A 25,626-nucleotide genomic window follows, 5' to 3' on the forward strand; every position below is an offset into this window, starting at 1 on the left:
CCTAGCATTTCCCCAGACCCAAAACAAGCATCAGACTATCTTGTTAATTGTGACCCAGTGAGTTTTATCAGTATCAATCCTCTTTCTACTGATAGGAAGGTTAAGAAAACCAAGGCCAGCTTCCAGGCCAGCCAGGAACCCCTCCTCTCATGATCCCACACCACAAAACTAACTCTCCTCATTCTCGAACTCTTCATCCACAGTCCCTGAGGAAAAGATCCCCTTCTTGTCAAGGTCAACTAAGCCTGCTCCTCTGACCTTGATTCTGTCACCTCCCATGTCCTCTCACTACAGACCTCTTTGATGACTTCTTTTCTCTTTTTCAGACTTTCTTTATCTACCGGCTCCTGCCCCATTGCCTACAAACAGGTCCAGGTCTTTAAAAAAAAACCTTTAACTGAATTCTTTCACTCCCTCAAGCTATTGTCCTTTTAAAGCTGTTTTCAGCTCTCTAGCCAAGATTTTAACAAAGTACTTCTCACCTCCCACATACTTCTCTACCTTTGCTTTCTGGCTCCATCACTCTGCAGAGGCTGCTCTCTCCAAGGTCACCTGTAATCTCCTACCTGCTCCCTTCCAAGTTTGGTTTTCCCATCTTGACCTCACAGCAGCTTTGCCCACTGTTGATCCTCCTCCCCTCCTGGATATTCTGTCCATCTGTGCCTTCTAAGGCACTGGCTGCTCACCCCTAATTCTCTTCCTGGCTTTCTGTCAGATCCTTCTCAAGTTTCCTTTTCGGGGTCACCAAACCACAGCTCACTCTTCCCCAGCATCAGCTCCATCCTGAGCCTTCCTCTCTGGGTAGTTATCTATCTCTTTCTCTGTGTATGTCTCTCTCTCTCTGCGTATCTTTTTCTGTCTCTGTTTCTCTAATTGTCTCTCTCCATTCTCTTAGGGCAGGGGTCCTCAAACTTTTTAAATAGGAGGCCAGTTCATTGTCCCGCAGATTGTTGGAAGGCCGGACTATAGTAAAAACAAAAACTCTGTTTTGTGGGCCTTTAAATAAAGAAACTTCATAGCTTGGGTGAGGGGGATAAACGTCTTCAGCTACTGCATCTGGTCCGTAGTTTAAAGACCCCTGTTTTAGGGTCTTATCTCATCTAGTTTCTTTCTTTCTGAATTCATTCTTATTGCCAACTATTACCAGACTCCTCCAGTTGGATGCCCTGTAATCATCTCATACTTGTTATGCACCAAATGGACCTCAATATTTTTTCTCATTAACCTTCCTTGTTCTAAGCTTTCTGCTTTTGGGTCACCACCATTTCTCCAGTCATATTGATTCACCACCTCAGAGTCAGTCAGTTGATTCTATCTCCATAATATCTCTTGAATCCCTCTTCCTTTTTCTACTTACCAGACACTATTAATTATAGTCTTTGTGACCTCTTACAATACAATTTATTGCAATAGTCCCCTAATTGGTCTCCCTGCTTCCAATCTTTCAGCTCTCTACTCCGTCCTTCATTTCTGTTCAGTCATTTCATTTGTGTGACCCCATTTGTCAAAGATACTGGAGCAGTTTGCCATTTCCTTCTCCAGCTCATTTTACAAATAAAGAAACTAAGGCAAATATGGTTAAGTGACTAGCCCAGGGATACACAGCATCTGAAGCTGGATTTGAACGCAAGACCTGGTTGCACTACTCATTTCTCCACATAGTTGCCCCTAGTCTGTCCTTCATACAACTGCCAAAATAATCTTCCTTTAAATACAAGTATGTACCCTGCTTAAAAAAAAAAAAAATCAATAGCTTCCTTGAACTTCCAGTTATGTTCAGGAAAACTCTTTAATATGGCTACCACCTGCCTCTCTGAATCCATTAGTTTTGAGAACAGAGAGGTTTTTTTTTTGCCTATCTTTGTATCTTTAGTGCCTAACACATAATCAGCACTCATTAAATGCTTATTGACTAACTAATCTCATAAGACCATCTTTCACACATAAACAGGGTTCTAGCCAGAACTGTTGGACAGAGAGAACCGGCTGATTTCTGATCTTGAGACTCTGTCTTCCATTTCCAAGCCTTTTAAAACATAGGCTGTCCTCTGTGTCTCTGAAATGCATTTATGTCCTCCCCTCCCCTCTGCTTCTCAGAATCTTCTTTCCCTAAAGGGAAAGAATTGAGGGATCATCTCTTACATGACGATTTCCTTAATCCCCCATCTACTGGTGGTCACTTCCTCCCTAAATTACTCTGTATTTATGGATATGAATATGTGCTCTTTCCTTCCAGTAGGAGGTAAGCTCCTCCAAAGGCAAGAACAATTCTTTTTTTTTTTTTTTTTTTGATCTATCTAAAGATTCTAGTACTGTGCCTGGTTCATAGTAGGTGACGTTGAATTGAGAAAAACTGAATCAAATATCTTAATAGAAAGTCTTTGAAAGCTAGGGTTTCTGCGTCAAGACTTCAGGATTTAGATATATTCATAGGTTGGCACAAGAAATTAAATGGGAATTTTGAAGTTTTGTATAAGGCACAGAGGACATGCAAAGGCCAGAAAACAATAGAGAAAAAGATTTAGAAACTGAGAAATACATAAAATATATGGATAGTATTATATAATTCTTTTATCTTTTAATATTATAATACTTCAGACTTGTCTGGTAGGAAGAGAGGGCCAAACAATTTTACGCAGATTTTCTAGGGGAAACCGTGTCCCTAGCCCCAAGTGGTGTGGAAAGGATCATTATTCATCTGGAAGCAACCTGGAGTCTCTGCAAACTTGGATTAAAATGGTCCTCAGATGACAAGCCATCCAACCCAGACCTAGGTTAAAGGCTTTCCAGAACTTTACTGGCATGACCTTTAATAACCTAGGACTAGCTCCCTGCCATGGTGGCACCAGAGTATAAGTGTTAATAGTTTGAATTTATATAAGTGCTTTAGGGATGATAAAGGTTGTCCCTCCAACTCCTTTTTTTTTTTTTTTTTTAAGGGGAGAGATATACAGGTGTATAATGTGGCATATATCATTAATGGAGTGTTGGGGTTTTGAGGGGAGAATGTACTGAGCAGTTTTATTGAATTTTTTTTGTTTCCTTTTTTTTTTTTTTTTTTTTTTTAATCCTTTGTTAAAAGGCAATGCTCTTGGTGGGGGAGAGGGGGGAAGGGGAGAGAAACAAAGGAGAATGGGAGAAGAAAGGAATTTAGGTAATGAGAGTGAAAGAGATCACCAAAATTTTATGTGATCATGTGATCAGAAAAGAAAATCAATCTTGCAAAATTACAAAGCTTGGCTCCAAGCAAAGTTTGTGAGAAGATACCTTTCTTCTCTTTTGCAGAAGCTGGGAGGGTAGAGAAAGCAATCCATGAGTGTGGAACATTACATATCTTATCAGATTTTCATATATATATATATGGAGCAGCTAGGTGGCGCAGTGGATAGAGTGCCAGGCCTGAAGTCAGAAGGACCTGAGTTCAAATTCAGCCTCAGACCCTTAACCCTTGCTAGCTGTGTGATCCAGGGCAAGTCATTTAACCCCAATTGCCTCAGCAAAAAAGAAAGAAAGAAAGAAAGAAAGAAAAAGAAAGAAAGAAAGAAAGAAAGAAAGAAAGAAAGAAAGAAAGAAAGAAAGAAAGAAAGAAAGAAAGAAAGAAAGAAAGAAAGAAAGAAAGAAAGAAAGAAAGAAAGAAAGAAAGAAAGAAAGAAAAAGAAAGAAAGAAAGAAAGAAAGAAAGAAAGAAAGAAAGAAAGAAAGAAAGAAAGAAAGAAAAAGAAAAATATATAGAGAGAATCTTTGTCTTCAAAGATTCAAGACAATTCCAAAGAACCTATGATTAAAAATGCTATCCACGTTCTGAGAGGGAACTAAGGAACTCTGAATACAGATTAAAGCATATTTTTTTCACGTTCTTTATTTTTCTTGTTGGGGTGTGTGTGTGTGTGTGTGTGTGTGTGTGTGTGTGTGTGTGTGTTTTCCTTTGCAACATCTGTGTTGTATATATATATCTGCTGTGTGTATATATATGTATATATATCAGTTTTACTCATTTTTCTTATATATATATTTCTTTATATTATATTTCTTATATTTTTTATATTCATATTTCTTATATGTCATATATATTTTATATTCCTTATATTCTTATATATTTTCTTATACTTATATATCTTATATATATATTCTTACATAATTTATATTATATTTCTTATATTCTTATATTATATTCTTTTATTTTAAAATCTTTATTATAATTATTAGAAGGGAGAATGTTAGGGAAAATTAAGCTTGTAAAATGGGATATTACTAGTATTTTATTTTTTTAACAAGAAATATCATTTCCCCATTTTTTAGGTAAGGAAACAGTCTCAGAAAGGAAAATTTATTTGCCCAAGATCATATATACAGTAAGTGACAGAGTCAGGATTTAAACCCAATTTTCTTTTAACTTTAAATACAGATTTCTTTCTATTACACTGTGTTGTCTAGAACCAATGGATTGGTACACTTGGTTTCTCTCATGCATTTATCATCTTCTAATAAATTATATTAATCTATGTTTGTTATCTAGTCATAGATTTAGAACAAGAAGGAACCATAGAGGTCATTTAATGTAACTATTTTATTCTATACATGGGGAAATTGATACTCAGAGAGATTAGGTGAGGTCATACAGAGGCTGGATTTGAACCCAGTTCCTCCAAATCTATTAAACTGTAATATCTCCATAAGATTGAACGTGATTCCAATAGACTTGTGATGGAAAGAGCCATCTGTATCTTAAAAACGATAGAGACTGAATGTGGATTAAAACATAGTATTTTCACCTTTTTTTATTTGCTTGGGTTTTTTTCTCGTGTATTTTTTTATTTCAGTTTTTGAGTCTTGTGCAGCATGATGAATATGGAAATATATTTAGAAGAACTGCATATGTTTAACCTATATTGAATTGCTTGCTGTCTGTGGGAAGGTGTGAGAGATGGAGGGAGAAAAACTTAGAACACAAGGTTTTGCAAAGGTGAATGTTGAAAGCTATCTTTGCATGTATTGGGGGAAATAAAAAGCTATAAGAAAAAAGATTTAATGCAGTGCTTCTATACACGGCAGTATATAAAGCAGCAATAGTACACTACTTTCCTAGTAGTACCAGATTCTACCACATAGTTAATAAATGACACTGAATAAAGTGACAAGGTGACGTGACAGCTTTTAACCTCATTGAAGAATCTTCTAATAATTAGAGCTATTCAAAAACTGTGCCAGCTTGATGTCAGAAAAGCCTGGAGAGACTGACATAGGTGAAGTAAGCAGAACCAAGAGAACATTGTACATAGTAACATCAAGATTATGGAATGACAAACTCTGATAAAGTAGCTCTTTTCAACAATGAGGTGATTCAGGACAATTCCAATAGACTGTGATGGAGAGGGCCATCTGCACCCAGAGAGGGGCTGTAAGGGCTGAGTATGGATCATATCATAGTAATTTCAACTTTGTTATTGTTGAGTTTTGCTTGATTTTTTTTTTTCTCATTTTTTCTCCTTTTGAGATTTCTCTTGTATGACATGATAAATGTAAAAATATACTTAGAAGAATTGCACATGTTTAACCAATATTGGATTACTTGTTCTCTAGGGGAGGAGGAAGGTGGAGAAGAAGGGGAAAATTTTTGGATTGAAAGGTTTTGCAGAGTGAATGCTGAAAACCGTCTTTGCATGTATTTTGTTTTGTTTTTTCCTCAGTTACTTTTTTATTTACAAAACATATCCATGGATAATTTTTCAACATTGATCCTTGCAAAACCTTCTGTTCCAAATTTTCCCTTCCTTCGCCCCATTCCTCCCCCTAGATGGCAGGTAGTCCAATACATGTAAATATGTTAAAATATATGTTAAATCTTGGGGCTGATAAGTGGCACAGTGGATAGATACCAGCCCTGAAGTTAGGAGGACCTGAGTTCAAATTTGATCTCAGATACTTAACACTTCCTAGCTGTGTGACCTTGGGCAAGTCACTTAACCTCAAATGCCTCAGCAAAAAGCAAAAAAATAAAAATAAATATATGTTAAATCCAGTATATGTATACATATTTATAGTTATCTTGCTGCACAAGAAAATTTGTATCAAGAAGGAAAAAAAAAAACCTGAGAAAGAAAATAAAATTTTGCATGTATTTTTAAAAGTAAAAAGTTATTATTATAGAAAACAAAAGAAATAAATTCACCCTCAATAAAATAAAATATTTTTTTAAAAAACTGAGCCAGCTATCTTGAGAGGGAGTAAGCCCCCAGTTCCTGGAGTTATTCAAGCAGAGGGTGGACAACCATTTGTCAGAAGTAGCATAGCATGGATTTAAGCATTAAGTCAGTGTTAGATACCATAGTGTTGGGGGAAAGTAGAGAATTGGAAGTGGAAGGAGCTGAGTTCAAGCCAAGATTTTAACACTATACCAGCTGTGTGACCTTGAATAAATCATTTAATTTTTAGGAGCCTTGGTTTCTTGAACTGTAAGATGCTTTGAAAAAAATAATAGTATAACCTATATCAAATTGTCTTGAGGAAAGAGGGAGGGAAGGAGAAAAACTTTGGAACTCAAAATCTTTCAAAAATGAATGTTGAAAATTGTCTTTCCATATAATTGGGAAAAATAAAATACTATTAAATGGAGAGAAAAAAAGAAAATATTAATACTAGCTAGCATTTATATAGCACTTTGAGGTTTGCAGAACAATTAAGTGGTGCACTGCATGGAGCACTAGGACTTAAGACAGGAAGTTCAAGTCCTGCTTCAGACACTTATTAGTAAGTTGTATGACCCTAGGCGAACCATCTATCCCTGATCTTCATCTGTAATGAAAAAGGAAATAGCCAACCACTAGCTGCGTGACCCTTGTTAAGTCACTTAACCCTGCTTGCCTCAGTTTCCACATCTGTAAAATGAGCTGGACAAGGAAATGGCAAATCCTCCAGTTTCTGCCAGGAAAACCCCCAAAGTAGTCATCAAGAGTCAGACATAATGGAAGAAGAACAACAAACCTGGTTATAGGGACACAGTGTCCCGAGTCCATCCTGGCACATTATCAGAACCACATGCTCAAACCCTGAGAGTCTCTGCCTCTACCTGGAAGTCTCCTGGGTTCTTTATTACTCTGAACTCTCTGACACGGGAATAGTGCCCCCGCCCTGTCAGCCTCTTACCGATCCAAAGCAGGTTTCTGTGCCATTCTGGGGCTGGCACTCCTCATGGCACGGGAAACAGCGCCTCTCCTTTACATACTCCCGGGGGTACCTGCGGAGGGGGTGAGAAGGTGAGCGAGGAAGAGCCGTGGAGGACCCAGAGCCTCCCTCCTCCTTTCCGGTTCCCCCGCAGGCTTCCTTACCCCTGCATGACCCGGCACTCCTCCACACACTCCTGCCCTCGGAGAAATTGGCTGCAGTTGAGACACTGGGTGGGCCCAGGGCCCCAGCAATGCCCCTGGGCACACAAGGAGTAGCACGCGAGTCCCTCGCTTTCTATGAGAAGAATGAAGGCAGCTCAAACCCAGGGAGGACTCAAGCACCTTAAGGAACTCCCCCTAGTTCTGTAAACTTCTTGGGAACGATCACTTGGGAATCAGGAAAGTCCAAGGGTTAAATGGGGGAAAAGGGAGAATTGCCAGTGTCACAAGGCGTTTGGCCAAGACTGGCACCGGTACTGAGGGGGCAGTGCCAGACTAGTGGTTAGCAAAAGCAGGTGCGCATACCAGGCACGGGCAGCAGCCAGCTCAGGGGGCATCTGGGTTAGTCCCCCGAGAGCCTGGCACCGGATGTCGGTGAGTATCAGAAGGGCCAGCCAGATGTGGGTGCCTTGGAAAGGATGGGGAAAGGAGTGAAGGCTTCGAGGGAGGGGGTGCCCGCCTTACCACACTCATGGGCAGGTCGGTTGGCACTGTAGAGCAGGGCCTGGCGGGGGTTGCGGAAGAGCTGGTTCCAAGGTACCGTGTGGACAAAGCATAGGTGGGCATTGTGATGGATGAGTGCCAGCCCACTACCCAGCTCTCTCAGTGACCGCAGCCCCAGCCAGCCAATACCCAGATGCTCCAGCGTCAGGGAGTAGACACCACTGCAAGGAGAAGGGTGAGTGCTCAGCCAAGGGGCACCCCTAACACTGTTCCATCTGGGGGGCCCTCTTTAGTCCTCATTACGTCCTGGAAAAGTGCCTCCATTAACCTACCTCTCTGCTACTTTTGGGCCCTCCTAGATACTCCTGCCTAAAACCCCTCCCCCTAAAAAGTATATCTTGTTAGTATTTGGGCTATAGGCTCCCCAAACCTCCCCACACCCCTTCTTATTTATCCCCTCCTGGGCAGCTCCCCCCTCCCCTGTGATCCTGGGACACACAGCCCAACACTCACTTGTGCAACACCCTTCCCCTGATCACCCTGAGGTTCTGAAAGATGCTGAGATCACGGAGGCTGTCCGGCCAGGCTGAGATGTACAGATAGCCTGCAGGCGGTAGGGTGATTGGTGTGAGACAATGACCAGGCAATGCAGTGAGTGCCTACCAACAGGGCCTGCCCGCAGGCCACACCTCCCCTCCCGGCCCTCCCACCGCCCCAGGGAGAGAAGCAAGATCTGGGTAGAAGCCCCAGTACCCAAAGGCAGAGGGGAAGGGCCGGTGGGGGAACCAAGGGATACCTGTAATCTCCTCCAGGTTCTCAAAGACCTTGAGGTCTTCGGGCATTAATGGAGAAGTATTGGTAGCCAAGTCCCTGCAGAGGGAAAGGGAGGAGTCCATGAGGATCTTTCATACAAGGAATTGACAGATAAAAGAAGTGTTCCTCAAGCTAGCCAACTTTCCTTTCTGGTTATTTAACACCTTATCTCCCAGCTCCAAATTCCCAGTCCTCCCCCCATCCCATTATTGCCCATGCACCCCCAGAACTGTCTGCTCCCTTTCCTCAGCAACATGCCCAACACGAGCTGCCCAGTCTGCGTCTCCCCTGTACCTACCCGGAGAAGGTCTCGGGGAAGAAGGCCAGACTTCCAAAGATCTTCTTGCAGCCCGCAAAGTCCTGGATGTTGGTGCTGTTGACCGCTCTCACTGATCTCAAGTGGCCCATGCCCAGGCCATAACACACTGCAGGGAATGGGATGGAGGGTCAAGGGAAGGTTGCTTAGTCATGGCACCCAGCTCCCCCAGTTCTATCACCCCAGGGCTGAACATGAGTCAAAACAATCACTCATATTGTTGGAACAAGGTGAGGTTTGGACTTGATTTGGTCCAACTCCCCTATTTCACAGAGGTGAAAACTGAGGACTGAATTCACACAGCCAGTAAATAATAAAGTTTGGCTTTGAACCTAGGTCAAAATCTAGAGGTGTAGAGTTCCTGTACTTCAAGATTCCATCCTATCACCCACAAAATAGTAAGGGGGGCTGCAAGGAGAAAGGGGAAGACAAGCCTTGGATGTGAGGAGGTATAAGATTCCATCCTATTACCCACAAAATAATAAAGGGGGCTGCCAGGAGGAAAGGGAAGACAAACCTTGGATGTGAGAAGGTATTGGAGAGAGGAGACAAGTAAGAAAAATGGCTGAGTTAGGTTAGAGTAGTTAAGAGTTTACCTGGATCATTTATTTATTTATTTATTGCTGGCGCAATTAGGCAAATGACTTGCCCAGGGTCACACAGCTGGAAGTGTAAAGTGTCTGAGGTCAAATTTGAACTCAGGTCCTCCTGATTTCAGGGCTGGTACACCAACTACCTGCCCCTTGAATTATTTATATATACATGTATGTATCCATATGTACATTTACATATGTGTTACATAATATCATTGTATATGTATATACATTTATGCACATAAACAGCTCTGATGTAGTGAATGGAGGGCCACCTTTGAAGTTAGAAAAACCCAAGTTAAAGTTCTGTTTCTGACACATTGTAGTTATGTGAAGTCACTTAATCTCTTAATGCCTCTGGAACTAAAACTGAATTGCAGAGCAAATTAGTGAATTTCCTCATTGAGAATCCCTGTACCAATGAAAGCATAGATCATCTTTAAAATAACATAATTATTTGCATTCTCCTCCATTAGTCTGTGAGGTCCTTGAGAGCAGAAACCATGCTTTTGCCTATTTTTTTTTGTATCACAAGGGCTTTGCCCAGCACCTGACACATGGAAAGTACTTTATAAATGCTTGTTGACTTGAGTGTTTGACAGTGTTCACAGAGTTATGTATTAGAATAACAGTTGTACTGTATTAAAAAAAAAAAACTATCTCTAATTTGAACTATTTATAAATGTTCTTTCAGAAAATGAGTGCTACAGAAGTTACATAAATATTATGTCTGAAATTTTGCATTCATTTCTCAAATTTCAAAAATTAAAATTTTTTTGGGAAAGAATTAATATGGAAAACTTTCATTTGAGTCTAGGTATTCTGAGTATTATATGAACTATAGGGAGGTGTACAACTGACTATATAGTCCTCACATTTATGAACCTTTAGTCCAAAGTAGGCCTCTTTAAAATGTGATAAAAATATACTCTATCTTGAGTCAGTTTTGATAGCTACATTTCTTTGACTGTGAACTGGAGAAGACATGTAATTGAAAGAAAAGAGAATAAAGAAATCTTTGGAGATATTTCTTTTAAAAATGGATTGTGATCATTTATAGATTGGTGAAGGAGGGGTGACTGGGGAGGGGGGACTTGGGATTGGGGTGAGGGACAGGGGACCAGCAGAGCTGGAACTCTACAGGGTGTTTAGGGTCTGGAAAAGACAATTCCGGTCCGGAGGGATCAGGACTACCTTTGGGGCAGGCTTTGCTGCACTTCTCACACCGATGGGTTCCGTCCTCGGCAGTCACCTCTTGACTGTGTAGGGGACACACGAGGGTACAGGATGTGGAGCCCACATCTGTAGCTAGGTAATTATCTGGAAAGAATCAAGGGCACAGGCTAGGGAGTTTTCAGCCCCTCCACTGCTCATCCCTCCCAGAGGCAATACAGCCTGGGGGATTGCCCCCTTTACCCTCGATAGGAGAGGGATCTCAGGGGTCTGAGCCCCACTTCCAGTCACTGTGTAGGGTGACTCACCCTTAAGGGGTCCCTTAGACTAATCCCCTCCTCCCACTCCCGGGAACTCACAGGGACATGATTTCACGCAACTGGACCCAAAGGTGTAGCGCCCATCGGGATTAGGCATTGACTCAAAGGTGTCTGAATTGTAGATCACCAGCGGTGGGCAGTGCTGCTCACAGATGCCACTGTGGTTGAAGTGGAGGCAGGCCTGACAGGGTTAGGGGCCAGGGGATAGGCACAAGAAGGCAGAACATGTTGAATATCTGGGTGAAGTCCAGAGCCCACCTCCCCCGGGTGCCCACCTTCCCCGGGTACCCACCCTCACACCAGCATCTTGGGGAAGGGAAGTGGGCTGAACTATCTAGGAGGTGCCCACCTCCCCCAGTCACTTTTCAGAGCAGGCCCTGGGCCAGGTCAAGGAGCTGAGACTGAGTTCCACAAATGCCTGGGTCTCAGGGAGAAGTGAGCAAAAAGTCAAGCAAGCAAAGAGGCAGGCAAGAGAGCAGATGGAAGATGCAAGGGGTCATTGGTAGAATCCCAGAAGGGCACCTACCAGGCAGTCAGAATGCTTGGGGCCAGTGCAACCAGCAGCACACTGCTCGTGGCAGCAGTCTGTGGGAAGGGGCCCCTTGCAGCGAGCACAGCCACTGGCACAGATTGTGCGGGTCACTGTTGGTGAGGGAGGAAGGACAGGGGGTGAGTTTCTTCCCACTGAATCACCCATATTAGGGATCAGTCCCCCATGCCTTGCTGAGTTGACATTCCAGCCCCCAGGGCACAGCTCCCTCCCCCCAAAAAACCCAGGGCTCTCTTCCCTGGTGGGCTCCCTGACACTTACAGTTCTGACAGTTGTCTCGTCCTTCTCCCCAACACTGTCCGGATTTACACGATGAAGAGCAAGGGTTGCCTGGGAGGAGATAGAGCGAGCACAGAGCCATCCAAGTCAGACCAGAAAAGTGAAATGGAGAGACAAAGGAAAATAGACATAGAGAAGAAACCATAGGAAGCAGAAAATGTCATGAAGCCAAATTTTATGGGCATTAGAAGGAGAGGAGTCAGGAGGTCAGGGGACATAGGGTCTGGGTATTTCAAGCTATTATTCCAAGGCAGTGCTGGTCAGTATTAGAATAGGTGCCATTGTTTCCATCCCTAACTACATGACTGTGGTCCCATTTCCCCACTGACCACCTACATCATGAGGGTGTTGGGGGGAACCTCCTTTGAGATTTGTGAACCTCCTTGAACTTTACAGTCAGGTCTAGCATTATTAACATGGATGGTGAAGGAATGAGTCAGGAAGATGATGGAGGGAAGGGAAAGAAGCTCACAAATTCGGCTGTGGTTTGTGTCGATGGAGGTGGTACCCAAGCGGTTATTCTTATGGAAGATGTCAGCCCACAGAACCGTGTCTTGGTGACATAGTTGAGGATTCTTCTGGATCAGAACCCCGCCTTTCAGAATCTCTGAAGATAGGAGAGGAGAAGAAGAATGACATGGCCATCATTGGTGGAAGAGCAAGACCTTTCCTCCTTTCCCTCTTTAAAAAATCCTGATTCAGGTCAATTCCAATAGACTTGTGATGAAGAGAGCCATCTGCATCCAGGAAGTAGACTGTGGGCACTGAGTATGGATCACAACATAATATTTTCACCTTTTGTTGCTGTTTTTTTTCCTTTAATTTTTTTTTCTTTTTGATCTGATTTTTCTTATGCAGCATGACAAAAGTGAAAATATGGTAGAAGAACTGTATGTTTAACATATATTGGATTATTTGCTGTCCAGGGGAGGGGATGGGAGAAGGGAGGGAGAATATTTTGGAACACAAAGTTTTGCAAGGATGAGTGTTAAAAATTATCTTTGCATGTATTTTGAAAATAAAAGGCTATTGTTAAAAAAAATTCTTAAGTAAAAAATAAATATTTTCAGCCTCAAAAAAAAAAAAAAAAAAGAGAAAGAAAGAAAAATAAACAACAACAACAAAAAAATAACTTCAGGTAAAAGTCAGGAGACCTGGAATCTAATCCAAGTTCTGTTACCAAGTTGCTGTGTAATCTTAGGGTAAGTCCTCTTTTAGATAAGACCTCTGTTAAAAAACACACAGTTGAACCAGATGGGGTCCCTTCCAAATTACCTTTATCTATTCAGGATTCATCTTTTTTTTCCACTTGAAAAAATATTTTATTCCCTCCCTCAAATATGTTAAAACAAATTTTAAACTTTTTTTTTTTTAAATTTGACTCAGTATTCATCTTGTATGACCTTAGCATTTTAGTATTGTTTTTCCCTTTAGAATGAGAGCTCCTTCGGCCCCGGTCTGTTTTTGCCTTTTGCTTCAGTCCTTAGCACAATCCCTGGTGTATCTTAAGCACTTAATATATGCTTGTTGACTGATTGACTGACTGACTGACAGTTCAAATTCTCTCTGTAAAAGCAAGTTATTCCATGTATCTTTTCCTACCACTCACAATAGGATCCTAGATTAAGGGCTGGGAAGGATCTCAGAGGGTATCTAGTCTAACTCCCTCATTTAAGAAAAGGATTGAGACCCAGAGATCAGGTGAGATGTCCAAAGCTAGTAAGTATCCAAAGTGAGACCTGACCATATTGATTGCACTCAGAACTGTCACCTCCATTTTTGACTTTCTCCCACAGGACTCCTCCCCACCCAAGGCTCCATGCACCATGCCTTTCATTTGGGGTACCTGTGAGGCTTCGAAGTTGCAGTTCTCGAAGGCCAGGGGGGCCCTCCGCTGTGGGAGGAGTGGTCCCAAGGGGAATCCCATTGTCCAGAACGACTAGGGCATATTTGTCCTCAAAGAGCTGCGTTCCTCGAATGATTCGTAGCCTCTGCAGTGGAAAACTCCTCACCAGGCTGTGAGCAATCAGCACATATCCCTGCACTTCCTGGATGTCCTAGGGACAGAAGAATGGGGGAGTTAGGATGGAAAATGGAAATGCCCAAGTACCTAACAAGACTGGGAACCCCAAGAATGCTTCCTGCCAGAAGCAGTCTTCTTCAGCTGCACTGGGTTCATTCGCGCTCAGTGACCAAGTCCAGTTTCCTAGTGTTAACTACAACTAGGGGACTGGAGAGGGTCTAGACTGGTAATTTCATTGATATATGGAATTTCTTGGTGAGGAAATATCCTCCACCATTTTGTGGCACCTTTGCCACAAACTTGTCATCTTAAGAGTTGCCCTGAGCATTAAGATATTAAGTGACTTGTCCTAGAGTGTGTGTCAAAGATGGAAATAAAATTCAGGTCTTTCCAACTGTCAGCTCTCTAACCATTAGGCAACACCTGCTTTGATCAACAATTTCAACAAAAATAACATCTTAGTTATTTGAGACATTGTGGCATTTAAACAAAGCTATGGACCCTACTCATTTGGACATGCTTCTTCTTGTAGTTATTGTTATTATCAATAATAGTTTTCAAATTGTATCAAGTTTAACATTTATTGGATTATTTGCTGTCTGGGAAGAGGGGGAGAGGGAGGGAGAAAAATTTGGAATACAAGTTTTGCAAGGGTGAATGTTGAAAACTATCTTTGCATGTATTTTGAAAAATAAAAAGCCATTATTATTATTTTTTAAATAATAGTCTCCAATCTAGAATACTGATACAGGGGATTTCCAGTGTATAAACTCCTTAAAACTTATGATGATGCACAATTTGGTGATAACCATGTTTCCCATGGCCACAGAAAGTTCTCAGAATGACTATGTATGAGTAGCAGTTCCTGAGTCCAAGTTTTCCTGAGCCCAAACTCAGCTCTCTAACCACCATTCCTGCTGCCTCCTAATCTTGTTATTATTATTGCTGTTAATAATAGTCAGCTAGACATGTTTAACCTATATTGGATTACTTGCTGTCTAAGGGAGGGAGATGGGAGGAAGAGAGGGAGAAAAATATGGTACACAAAGTTTTGCAAGGTTGAATGTTGAAAACTTTGCATGTATTTTGAAAATAAAAAGCTGTTATTTAAAAATTAAAAAAGAAAATTGTCAGCTAGGTAGTGCAATACATGAAACACTGGGTTTAAATCAGAGTTCAAATCTATCCTCAGATACTTAACTTGCTAACTATGTGACCCTAGTCAAGTCACTCAATCCTGTTTGCCTCAGTTCCTCATCTGTAAAACAAGGCTACTAGACTCTATGACCGCTAAGGTTCTTCCAGGTCTAAATTTAGGGTTCTACTGCAAATCCACATTTATATAACACTACTTCCTTTTCTCATTCTGCCTCTCACTTGCATATTATAATTTCCTCAGGGGCAGAGTATGAGGACTGAATGTGGATCATAATATAGTATTTCACCTTTTTTGTTGTTGTTTACTTCATTTTTTTTTCTCTCATTCCCCCCCCCCCCTTTTGATCTGATTTTTCTTGTGCAGCCTGATAAATATGGAAATATGTTTAGAAGAATTGTACATATTTAACCTATATTGGATTAAACCTATATTGGATTACCTGCTGTCTGGGGGAGGAAGGAATTAGGGGAAGAGGGAGAAAAACATGGAGCACAAGGTTTTACAAGGGTGAATGCTGAAAACTATTTTTGAATGTGTTTTGAAAAATAAAAATTATTTTAAAAAGAAGAAAAAAATAACTCTCTTGACTCTTAGGCTACTCCAGGCAGAGATAAGAAGAAAGAAGCAGGGGTGTATATTTTGGGGAGATCAAGCTAGGAAACATGAGCAAAGAAGAGAGGTAGGGAAGCAAATTGTGAGCATGGTGAAGAGGGGAGTCTCCAGCCACAGGAAGAAATATCTCAAGACAGATGCATTATGGGAAGAAAAATGATTGATTCTGTAGTGGGAGGAATTCCTTCCTTCATTCCTTTGTTTGTTCATTCCTTCATTCACAATAATAGCTGACCTTTATATAACACTTGATGTTAAGAAATGTTTTAGATAAGTTATCTTATTTGAACCTCATAATAACCCTGTGAAGTATGTAGGTATGCAAATAATATGATCCCCATTTTATGAAAGAGAAAACTGAGGCTTCAGGTGAAGTGATTATAAGTAATTCAGATTTGAATATAAATCTTCTGCCTCTGAATCTGCCTTTCTTCATTCATTCATTCAACAATTATATATTAAGTACAGCATGTTGCCATAAAAAAAACTGTGCTGTTTAGAGTAGGGGGTTTGAGTTCAGATCCTGGAACACCTAATCTCATTTTGCTCACCTGTAAATTGAGGAAACTGGACTAGATGACTTCTAATCCTATTCTAATCCAAAACCAGGAGAGATAAAATTTAAATTAGGGATTCCTAACCTGAAGTCTAGGAACACTATGCTGGTGATTTGTTTTTTTTCTTTCCTTTTTTCTGATCAAATTAATCAAAGGCTTATCTATGTTGTTGGTTTTTTTCATAAAACCAACTCTTAGTTTTATTTATTAATTTGATACTTTTCTTAGTTTCAATTTTATTAATCTCTCCTTTGAATTTCAAATTTTCTAATCTGGTATTTAACTGACGACTTTCAATTTGTTCTTTTTCTAGCCTTTTTAGTTGCATCTGTGAACAAGTAAAAAATATTTGCTAATTGTATTTCAATATAATTGGTTTCCTTTGTAATCCTATGCATTTTTGAGTTTTATACATTTAAAAATATTATAGATGCAGCTAGATGGTGCAGTGGATAGACTGGCCCTGGATTCAGGAGGCCCTGAGTTCAAAGACAAGCTCAGACACTGACTAGCTGTATGTCACTTAATCCTAATTATCTTGGCCCCCCAAAAAATTATTCTGAGGTCTGTATAGGCTTCATGAAATTGCCCAAAGGGTCTAGGCCACAACAAAATGTTAAGAATGCCCAGTTTAGATGTTCTTGGAGTTTAGAAACTAGTGGTTATACATATATATACGTTGGAGGTCCTACTTTCCCTTCAAAAGGGAATCCAATCCAAATCTTGGAGGCTATTCTTGTGCAATGCCATTTATCAGGGAGGTCTCCCCAGTTTTATTTGCTATGCAGACTCTGAGATCTGGATACCTGAAATATAAACAGCTAGGAAGAAAGGTCCCAGACTCTGTGTCCCCCATCCCAGGCTTCAAGTGCCTCAACAGAAAGCTAGATTGCAGCTTGTGGGGACTCCCAAATCATCCGGGCTGCCTGAGAGGAGCTGTGGTGCACTGGTTCCCTCTCTATGATGAGGGAGCAGGGCGGCTTGTCAGGTTGTCCCTTTGGAACAACAGTGGGAATTTTTCTTGTTGGTCACTTTCTTTGGGTCCAGTTCCTCAATCGGGATTTGGTGGAAGGCCCTGATCTTTCCAGGAAGCTGGGGTTTAGCCCTCCTATCGATAATGGCTTCCACGCCTGAGCTGGCTCCCCTACTTCCCTGGCAGAGTCAGCCAGGAGCCTTGATAAGAGGTTACAGGACTGTAACCTTTGGAGCAGAACCTTTCAGGAAGTTCAATGTAAATCGGACTTGCAATTGTAACTTAAGAGTCTCCAAACTGGTTAGAGAGGCTTTGCCTTTCAAAGGCTGATACCCTTGGCTGCCAGATCCATGAATAAAGAGAGAATGTTTCTTAAAATGGGCTGCTCTCTGGATGGAGCCTCCAGGACAGAATTAGGGAAAGATGGGGAAACCATCTAAAGAGTGTTCAGAAGGAGTCAGAGCCAATCGTGTTGGAACAGGAAGAAGCCTGAAGGCCCAAATTTGAAAACAGACTGGAATAATAACAACTAAAAAAACTAGTATTGATATAGCACTTTAGAATAGGTCTAGCACTTTACAAATATCTCCTTTGATTCTTACATTTAACTGGGTGAGGTTGGTGCTACTATTATCCCATTTTGCAGATGGGAAAACTCCTAATTCCAAATGTAGGTCTCTCTATCTACTGGGCCACCAACAGGTAGGATAGAGATGGGGACCTTGATTTATAGCTGTTTTACACTTGCTGCTTAGTAGCTAATCTTGCTCTCCTTGGTGCCCTGTGAGTACTAATTTGATGGATTAATAGAAATCACTGCTTTATGCCATTTCCCTCTCCTGCCTATAGATTATTTACTCTTGAACCAGCTACTCTCATCAAAGCGGAATATTGGAATGGTATGATGCATGGGAAGATGCTTTGGTGGAAACTGGGGCCAGCTGGGAGAGAAAAGAGGAGAGTATTAGGGGACCTCAAAGTCTGTGTCCCAAAGGGAAGCCCATGCATTATAAGTGCCTTAGAGAACTAGGATGGAAAATGCCATTTGAGATCAATTTGGGACAATAAGGGCAGAGCAAGTGACATGGAGGAATGGGAAGGAAGATCTTAGAAAGGAGAAAGAGAGACAGAGACAGAGAGAGAAAGAGAGAGAATGTCCCAGATTGAGGAGAGGCAAGGCGAGGGAAGGTGCCATCTCCTCTGGGGGCAGAGGATAATCTCTAGGTCTCACCTGGAGGAAGGAGAGGTTGGCATCAGCAGGCAGGTAAGTGAGCTCCAGGTTGCCCTGTACAACCTGGCATCCTTGGTACAGGTGGCTCAGTGTGTCAAGGTGATTCTCGATACTGGCAGGATACTGCAGCTTCATGTCTGTGCCTGTGCACACTAGCAAGAAAAGAGAAAATATGCCATGGTCAGTGCTAGCACTGTCCACTTGAAGCTCATTGACCCACAATTCTCATAGCAGTCACAGGGACCCAGAAGTCCTTTTTCCCCAGCTAGGGAGAAATATACAGGAGAGTCCAAACTTAGCTCCTGGGCCAATGAAGGAATAGTAGCCTACCCTAATATCAATGGACCCATAGTTTCACTCAAAGAGCTAACCACTAAACAAAACTATGAGCTAAAGGGAGAAGGATTTGGGGTGAATCATTTGCCAACTGTACCCATGCAAAAATAGGGGATCCCCAGAGTTGCCTTGTGCCTGTCTCATAATGTTTGCTATAAATGGGGTAGGAGTGTGAACTGACCTTGTCCTCTCCTCCTCTTATAGGGGAGCCAATAGAGAAAACCCCCCTTTATCCCAGAGGCTGTGCCCTAAGACTGGCATATTGCCAATAGGGTAAAAATCCCCCAAGAGGGAAGATGAATCATTAGCACCCCCTCTCCCAAACAAACCCAGGGCATTTTCCCCACCCCATTCCAATACCACCCACATGCCAACCTCCTGGCAAATGATATCCTCCCACCCCTAATACCACCCAGAAAATGACAGTGAAGGTCAGAGTTGGGAGTGGGGGTGGGTAAGTCCAGGGCCCCTGGTCACTCCAGGATGAGCTGGAAAGAAGGAGCTTCTAACCACTCTACTCGGGGCAACCAGAGCAATCAGAATCACAGCAGAACTCAGTCAAGATATGTCTATGTGCCTAAACCTTGTACCAACTGGCACCCACGCCTCCACAAGGGGTGAGAGCCTGGGAGAACTTGGCAAAGGTCTGCCACAGGGACAGCTCATCGTCCCCACCACCACCAAACACAGTCACTACCCACCAGCTGAGGGACACCATGGCAGACATCTCAATCAACTTTCTGCCTGGGCCCCAGGCTGCCTGAGACAAGAGGTGCCTACTGGGCAGCCAAATCAGGGCAAGAAGTCCCCCTAACTCTCCTTGAAAGACAAGCTGTGCTGGGGGAGAATGGAGCTAGTCATATTATCAGCTGGTTCCATGCCTGCTGGCAGGGAGGGGGTTAATATGCCCTGCTGAACTTGTTTTTCTGCTCAGGTGAGAAGATGAGTCACCTGATGCATCTCGACCTGGGAGGGTGTGCCTAGAGGGGTAGTAGGCAGAGGGAGGGCCACTATAGACACACACAATCCTGCATTTTACTTGGCTGCCTGGGATTCCTGCATAACACTTCCATTTCCAATTTTCTCCTCCTTCTCTACACATATCCCAGACTCCTCCTCTCTCAACAGATTTTATCGTTTTCCTCAAAGGCTGAGAAAGAATGCAATCTTAGGCTCTACTTTTCTGCTCACCTGAGAGTTGGAAGGGAGTAAAGGAGGCTAGAAGACCAGATGTCTGGATGTAAAGAGAGCAGAAACTGAGAAATTAATTCTTTCCCTTTGAGCTTCTACCTCCCTCCTCCAAATCCTGACATCCTCTATCTCTAGACACCCACTGAATCTTAGGAAACAGGGACCCCAAGAGAGTCTAGCCTCCCAGACTGAGGGATAGCTTCTCATCTCGGTCCATCTCCCCTACTGAACTCATCCTTGTTCCCACCCACCCTCCCAGCCCATCCCCCATCTAGCTCCCAAGAGAAATTGGAGCCAGGGGGCAGACAGGGCCCAAAATAAAGACCCTGCTGCCGGGACCAGCTCCCCCCTGCCACTTCAGCTGCTCAGCCCCAGCCCAGCTGTCTCCCTAGGCCCCAGCCCAAGGCCCAGGGAAAGGAGCCCCCTGACCCCACCCCCCACCAGCTCCCTTGATCTGAGGCACACACTCAAAGTAGGATGGTGGGGCCACACAGGCAGGAGAATGGCATGGGGAAAGACCCAGTGGCTCATACACACTCTTAGTGTCACAAATACACTTTCAGAATCTTTAGTCAGGATAAAAGGAGCTGAAGGGGGGGAGTGGACCTAGCCCTGTGTCCCAGCACTTTTGTTTGCCTATTTTGTGACCCTTTAGCTGCTTATTATGAGATTTGGAGTGTTTGCACATTGCCATGGCAGAGGAGGAAGAGGAGGAGAAAGAATCACTCACTCCAACAACCCAGCTCCTAGTTTCAGCACCAAAGGCCAGCAGACATCACAACATGTTGACACCCAGACCACAGGCAACAGATATGAGGTTGGGGGATGGGGATGTCACTCCTTTTTCCCATCTTTGCTCAGGCTCCCTCCTTTCTCCACCCCCTGCAGACACAGAATTTCCCTTTCCACTAATATTTGCCCTTTATTCTGAAACACTTTCTGTCGCTGAGCCCCACATTCTGTTGCTTCCTTAGATAATTCTTTCTGGGTGAAGTTGAGATCAGACTAATTCCTTTCAAAGAAAAGAAAGTGCAGTTTTAGTGTATGTATGTTTTTGGAAGCCATGATGTGGTAGATATGGAGCTGGCTTTGAAGTCAGGAAGACTGGGGTTCAAATTTCACCATTGACACACACTGGCCTTGTGGTCCTGACCAAGTCATTTCCTAGCTTCTTCCGAAGTCAGAGGACACATAGTCTAGCTTCCCAACTTCCTTAATATTCTTTACTTCAGACTACATCACAACCTCATCCTTTGGGAAGAGACCTCAGGGACCACCTAGTCTAACTCCTTTATTTTAGAGATAAAAAAATAAAAGTCTTAGATGAGTTGTGTCTTTTTTTAAGGTAACACAGGAAGTACTTATTAGAGATGGGTTTTGAACCCACATCCTCTGGCTCCATATTAAGTATTCTTTCCACTGTCCTGAGCTCCTTGCCTCCTTTTGTTTTAGTAGGTCGTACCAACATGACAGGCTTCTCCCAAGGTTCTCATTCCTGACCTATCCCTTCCTCAATCACATGGTCCCTTATGGTAACACTTAGCAACTATCAGGGTTTATTCCTCCTAGAAGGAATCAAGCCCAGATGGATCTTCCCATTACTTTCTATTTCACCAAAAATCCTTTGAGCTGTCCAATTTCTAATTCCAAACACTTGCTTTTAGGAGGGAGTTTGGGGTGAGTTTCCCATACTACCTCTATGATAAAAAGAACTTTCTATGTGCCCACAAAAACATGAGTCCCTTGATGATGCTGGCTCTGCTGCCCCCCCCCCCTTGCTTTTCTCTCCCCTGTCTTCCGCCCCAGTTGTTTCACTCCCACCCACACCCCAAAGACTTCCTGCCATCCTCAACAGCTCTGACTCTACCTCACCCCCAATTCAAGCAAACTGTCTGGGCAGGGAACAGAATTTCCCGTAGGAGAATCATCATTCCAAATCTTTTCCTATTAAGAGAACTTTCAGGCTCACCCAGTGAATGCTGCTCCAATACTGGGGATAAAAATGGATATATCATGAACCCTATTTTTATACATGAGAAAATTTCAACTCCCATTGAGTAAGGAACTTATCCAGAGTCACACAGCTAATAAGCTCCATGGATAGTATTTGAACCTGGGCTCTTTGGCTTACATTCAACATTTTATATTACACCAGAGGGCAAGGGTTGTTTACCTGGGATCCATGGACCATAGATTTAAGGAGGGGTGGTCCATAAACTTGAAAGGAAAAAAATACACAATTTTCATTAACTTCTAACTGAAATATAACTTGTCTTTAAATGATTTTAAAACACTATTCTGAGAAGAGGTGCATAGATTTCATTATAGGATTCATAATGCAAAAGAGATAAAGAACTCCTAAGACTAGGGGAAAACAATTACTTCCCTTTTTTTGGTTCTTGGATGACTAGAGAACTGGGTCAGAATTCTTTTTCTACAAAAAGAGAAATGGCACTCTTGAGAAATATTGTCATTAGGGAGAGAGTGAATTTGGGAATGTGACTGACTCACAGTCTGACTAGTTAGTCATGGTAAAAACAATCAATGATAAAATTATTTCATTAAAATTTTAAAATAAAATTAATGCATTTTATTTTGGTCTTTGAAATGCAATGGATTTATCTTCCCCATTATGTCTCATACCAAAATGAGTTTATTTCCCATGAGCACAATCACTAAGGTGGGGGAAAGGAGTGGTGGATAAAAAAGGAGCCATCCTATAATGTTAATAATAATAATACACATTAGCTGTAGGTAATCCTCAAATTGAGGATTTACATGGCTTTCCAAGTCAATAATTCCTCAATCTATGAAATAGGATCTTGGCAAAAATTTGACCTGCCTTTTCCCTGACTCTGAAGTCCCTCTCTGAATGCCCCTTCTCCCTTCAGTAGTTTCTTTAGGTAGAATCACCTTTGACATATCCCTACAGAATACCACCCCTGATGAAATGGGATAGAGTGCAACTTGTATGATGAACTGGCCCTTTTACAATCTCTCCCTCTTTCCTCAATACCGCTCGCTCCCAACACATCCATCTTTTCTCTCCTTTGAAGAGACTTATCAAGAATTTTAAAAAATGTGAATATAGAACAATAGTGAGGAAACTGAAGCACAAAGATGAAGAAACTGAGGCAAGGAGGGGAACACCAGCTTTCAGAAGCTCCCATCAGGTTTCCCTTTCCAGTCACCCAGTTGTTTTTTCTACAGCTGAACAGAAACATAGTTTCAAGATTTCAGAGATACAGTAAAAGTCTTGCCTTAGCTAGAGTATCAAGGTTTGAAGGGTCGGTTGAAAATCAAAGAAGTGAGGGAAGCTAAACACGTAGAGTGGAGCTGGGTATCATGTCCTGGATCCAAACAGAGGATGAGATACATTTTTATTCAGGGCTTTTCTGAAAACTTGACCCAGACATCTCAAGGATTCTGGGAGAGGGAAAAGCAAAGCTCCCCAGGAGCTCAAGTCATGGAGTCAATGTTGTTTGGGAACAACACAAAGGGACACTTACAGACAGACAAAACAGACCTACTGACATTGGGACACACATAGACCCCGCCCCCAGAAGCAGAGAGACTCAACAGACAGCCGACATCTGCCAAGATCCTCAGTCCCGGGGTATGCTGCCCTGCACAGCCTTTAGCTTTATCCCACCTCATCCCTTCCACCCCCCATCTCCAATGAAGGAAAGAGCCGGACCAAAACAATATCCCTTACCCTTTTAGCTCCCAGAGGACTCTTTTGTTTGGCCCCCCAAGTCCCAGCCCTAGGAACTCTCCCCCTCCCCACTTCAAGACCACCCAGAGTCCCACTCTATGTCTCATCCCCTCCACCTGACAAGTTAAGTCCAACAAAATTAAGCTTCTCTTCCCTTTCCAGACTGGCCCAGAAGAAACTTATTCAAAACAACTGTCTCCCCTTCCCGCCCCCTCTTTTCTTCCCTCTCTTGGCCTCCCTCCCCACACTGGTGAGTGTGGTAACATCCAAGCAAGCCTAGAGCCTTCTCTTCTCGCTCCTGGTCCAACTGGTTACCTCTCTGCCCCCTCCCACCTCCACCCCCCCATCCCCAGCCTGAGGCAGGCACTGGAGCAGGAATAACCTAAGTTGGAGAGGGTGGGGGGCAGGAGAGGGGGGAGAGCTGAGGCACAAATAGGGACCCCCAGAGGAAGCCAGCCCAGCCCAGTTCAGTCTGGAGCTTAGAGGCAGTGGATTTTAAGAGCCAAACACACACACACACACACACACACACACACACACACACACACACACTCCACTTAGGAGGACTTTTTTTCCCCCTAGTCACTTTTATAAAACTTTTTGACAATTTTCCTGTTTGACAAGAGCTGGCTGGGACCCAAGTCCTACTGGGGCTCCTTCAATGTAACTTTAGCCCCTGCCGTACCTACCTCCCCGATCCAGCTTCATCTCATAGACTTCATCTCCTGGGCCCTCCTAGGGGGACCCCCTTCCCCGGGGGCTTGGCCATATTTCTCCTCTATGGACTCCCATGCTCTCTAAGCCTTCGCTCTCCTGACCCCTGTCAGATGTCCCCCCGGTTTTTCCTCCCGCTGAGAATTCTTTGCAGAGGATTGTAGACAGTTGTTTCCCAATCGCACTCACCTTGGGTTCCCCAGACTGCTGGGGGCAGGAGGACCAGAAGGAGCCCCCAACAGCAGCAGCCGGGCAGGTCCATGGTCCTCACTTCGGCCCGGGGCCCATGGCTCCCAGGCTCAGGGGGAGGTCCAGCGGAACCCGGGAACTGGGAGATAAGGGAATCCCGGGACCCAGCACAGTCCGGCCAGGGATTTTCTGGAGCCACTCACTAGTTGAGTGGAGGTATTTTCCTTCTTTGCTGTCTTCTCTCGCTTAGCCAGGATTGCAGAGGAATCTCAGCTCTACAACTTCATTCCTTTACTTCCTCAAGGCAGTCAGTGCTTGCCCTCCTCCTCCTCCTCCTCCTCCTCCTTCTCCTCCTCCTCCTCCTCCTCCTCTTCTTTTCGGGAGCGCGCTGCTCGCTCTCGCTCCCGCCCTCCCCCTCCTCCCAACTACATTCCAACAAGTCTCTGGGAGTGGCAGTGGCGGCTCCCAGCTTTACTTTCTATCTCCCTGGGTAGGCCTGGGGGTGCCTTGATCTCCCCTAAACCTGGAGGCTTTTTTAGAAACCTACTGTGTTTGGAAGGAGGGTTTGGGAACAGACTCAGGATAACCTGCTTCTTCCTTCCCAGGCTTTCCCAATCCACTGTTAATCAGCCAGTCTACTCTTGAGGAAACCTTAATCAAGGTTGCCTTTCCCTATCCTCCCCTCATCCAGGCTCCCCTTCCTTTTATTAACAAGCTCCATTCCATCTCACCATCCTCATACTCACCTCAACTTCTTCTATAACAAGAGCTCTTAACCATTTTTTGTATCGGGGACCCCTTTGATAGCCTGATGAAACTGAGGGACTCCTTAGAATTTTTTTTTAAGTAATTGAAGGAAATACGAAATTTCAATTAGATTAGAAGTTATCCATATCCGTCATATAAAGGACTGCTTGCCATCTAGGGGAGGGGGTGGAGGGAGGGAGGGAAAAAAAAATCGGAACAGAAATGAGTGTCAATATAAAGTAATTATTAAATAAAAATTTAAAAAAAAATTAGAAGTTATCAAAAATTTCTTTTCCCTATTCAAGTTCAC

At 43.1% G+C, this 25,626-nt stretch overlaps 1 protein-coding gene across 1 annotated transcript in view; it reads right to left on the bottom strand.

The window, feature by feature from the left end:
• The window catches only part of ERBB2 (erb-b2 receptor tyrosine kinase 2), a 34,915-nt gene extending 10,018 nt beyond the window's left edge, over window positions 1–24,897 (bottom strand). The window contains exons 1-14 of the mRNA XM_051994603.1: window positions 24,570–24,897; window positions 18,425–18,576; window positions 13,716–13,926; window positions 12,342–12,476; window positions 11,852–11,920; window positions 11,567–11,682; window positions 11,080–11,221; window positions 10,742–10,867; window positions 8,937–9,063; window positions 8,622–8,695; window positions 8,339–8,429; window positions 7,847–8,046; window positions 7,325–7,457; window positions 7,143–7,233 (exon numbers count right to left, since the gene is read on the bottom strand). Coding sequence (XP_051850563.1) covers window positions 7,143–7,233; window positions 7,325–7,457; window positions 7,847–8,046; window positions 8,339–8,429; window positions 8,622–8,695; window positions 8,937–9,063; window positions 10,742–10,867; window positions 11,080–11,221; window positions 11,567–11,682; window positions 11,852–11,920; window positions 12,342–12,476; window positions 13,716–13,926; window positions 18,425–18,576; window positions 24,570–24,642 — 1,740 coding nt within the window. The 5' untranslated portion in view covers window positions 24,643–24,897. The remainder of the gene's footprint in view (window positions 1–7,142; window positions 7,234–7,324; window positions 7,458–7,846; window positions 8,047–8,338; window positions 8,430–8,621; window positions 8,696–8,936; window positions 9,064–10,741; window positions 10,868–11,079; window positions 11,222–11,566; window positions 11,683–11,851; window positions 11,921–12,341; window positions 12,477–13,715; window positions 13,927–18,424; window positions 18,577–24,569) is intronic.
• Between the last annotated feature and the right edge of the window lie 729 nt (window positions 24,898–25,626).

This window comes from Antechinus flavipes, chromosome 4, assembly GCF_016432865.1.
Source record: "Antechinus flavipes isolate AdamAnt ecotype Samford, QLD, Australia chromosome 4, AdamAnt_v2, whole genome shotgun sequence".
NCBI classification, from domain to species: Eukaryota; Metazoa; Chordata; class Mammalia; order Dasyuromorphia; family Dasyuridae; genus Antechinus; species Antechinus flavipes.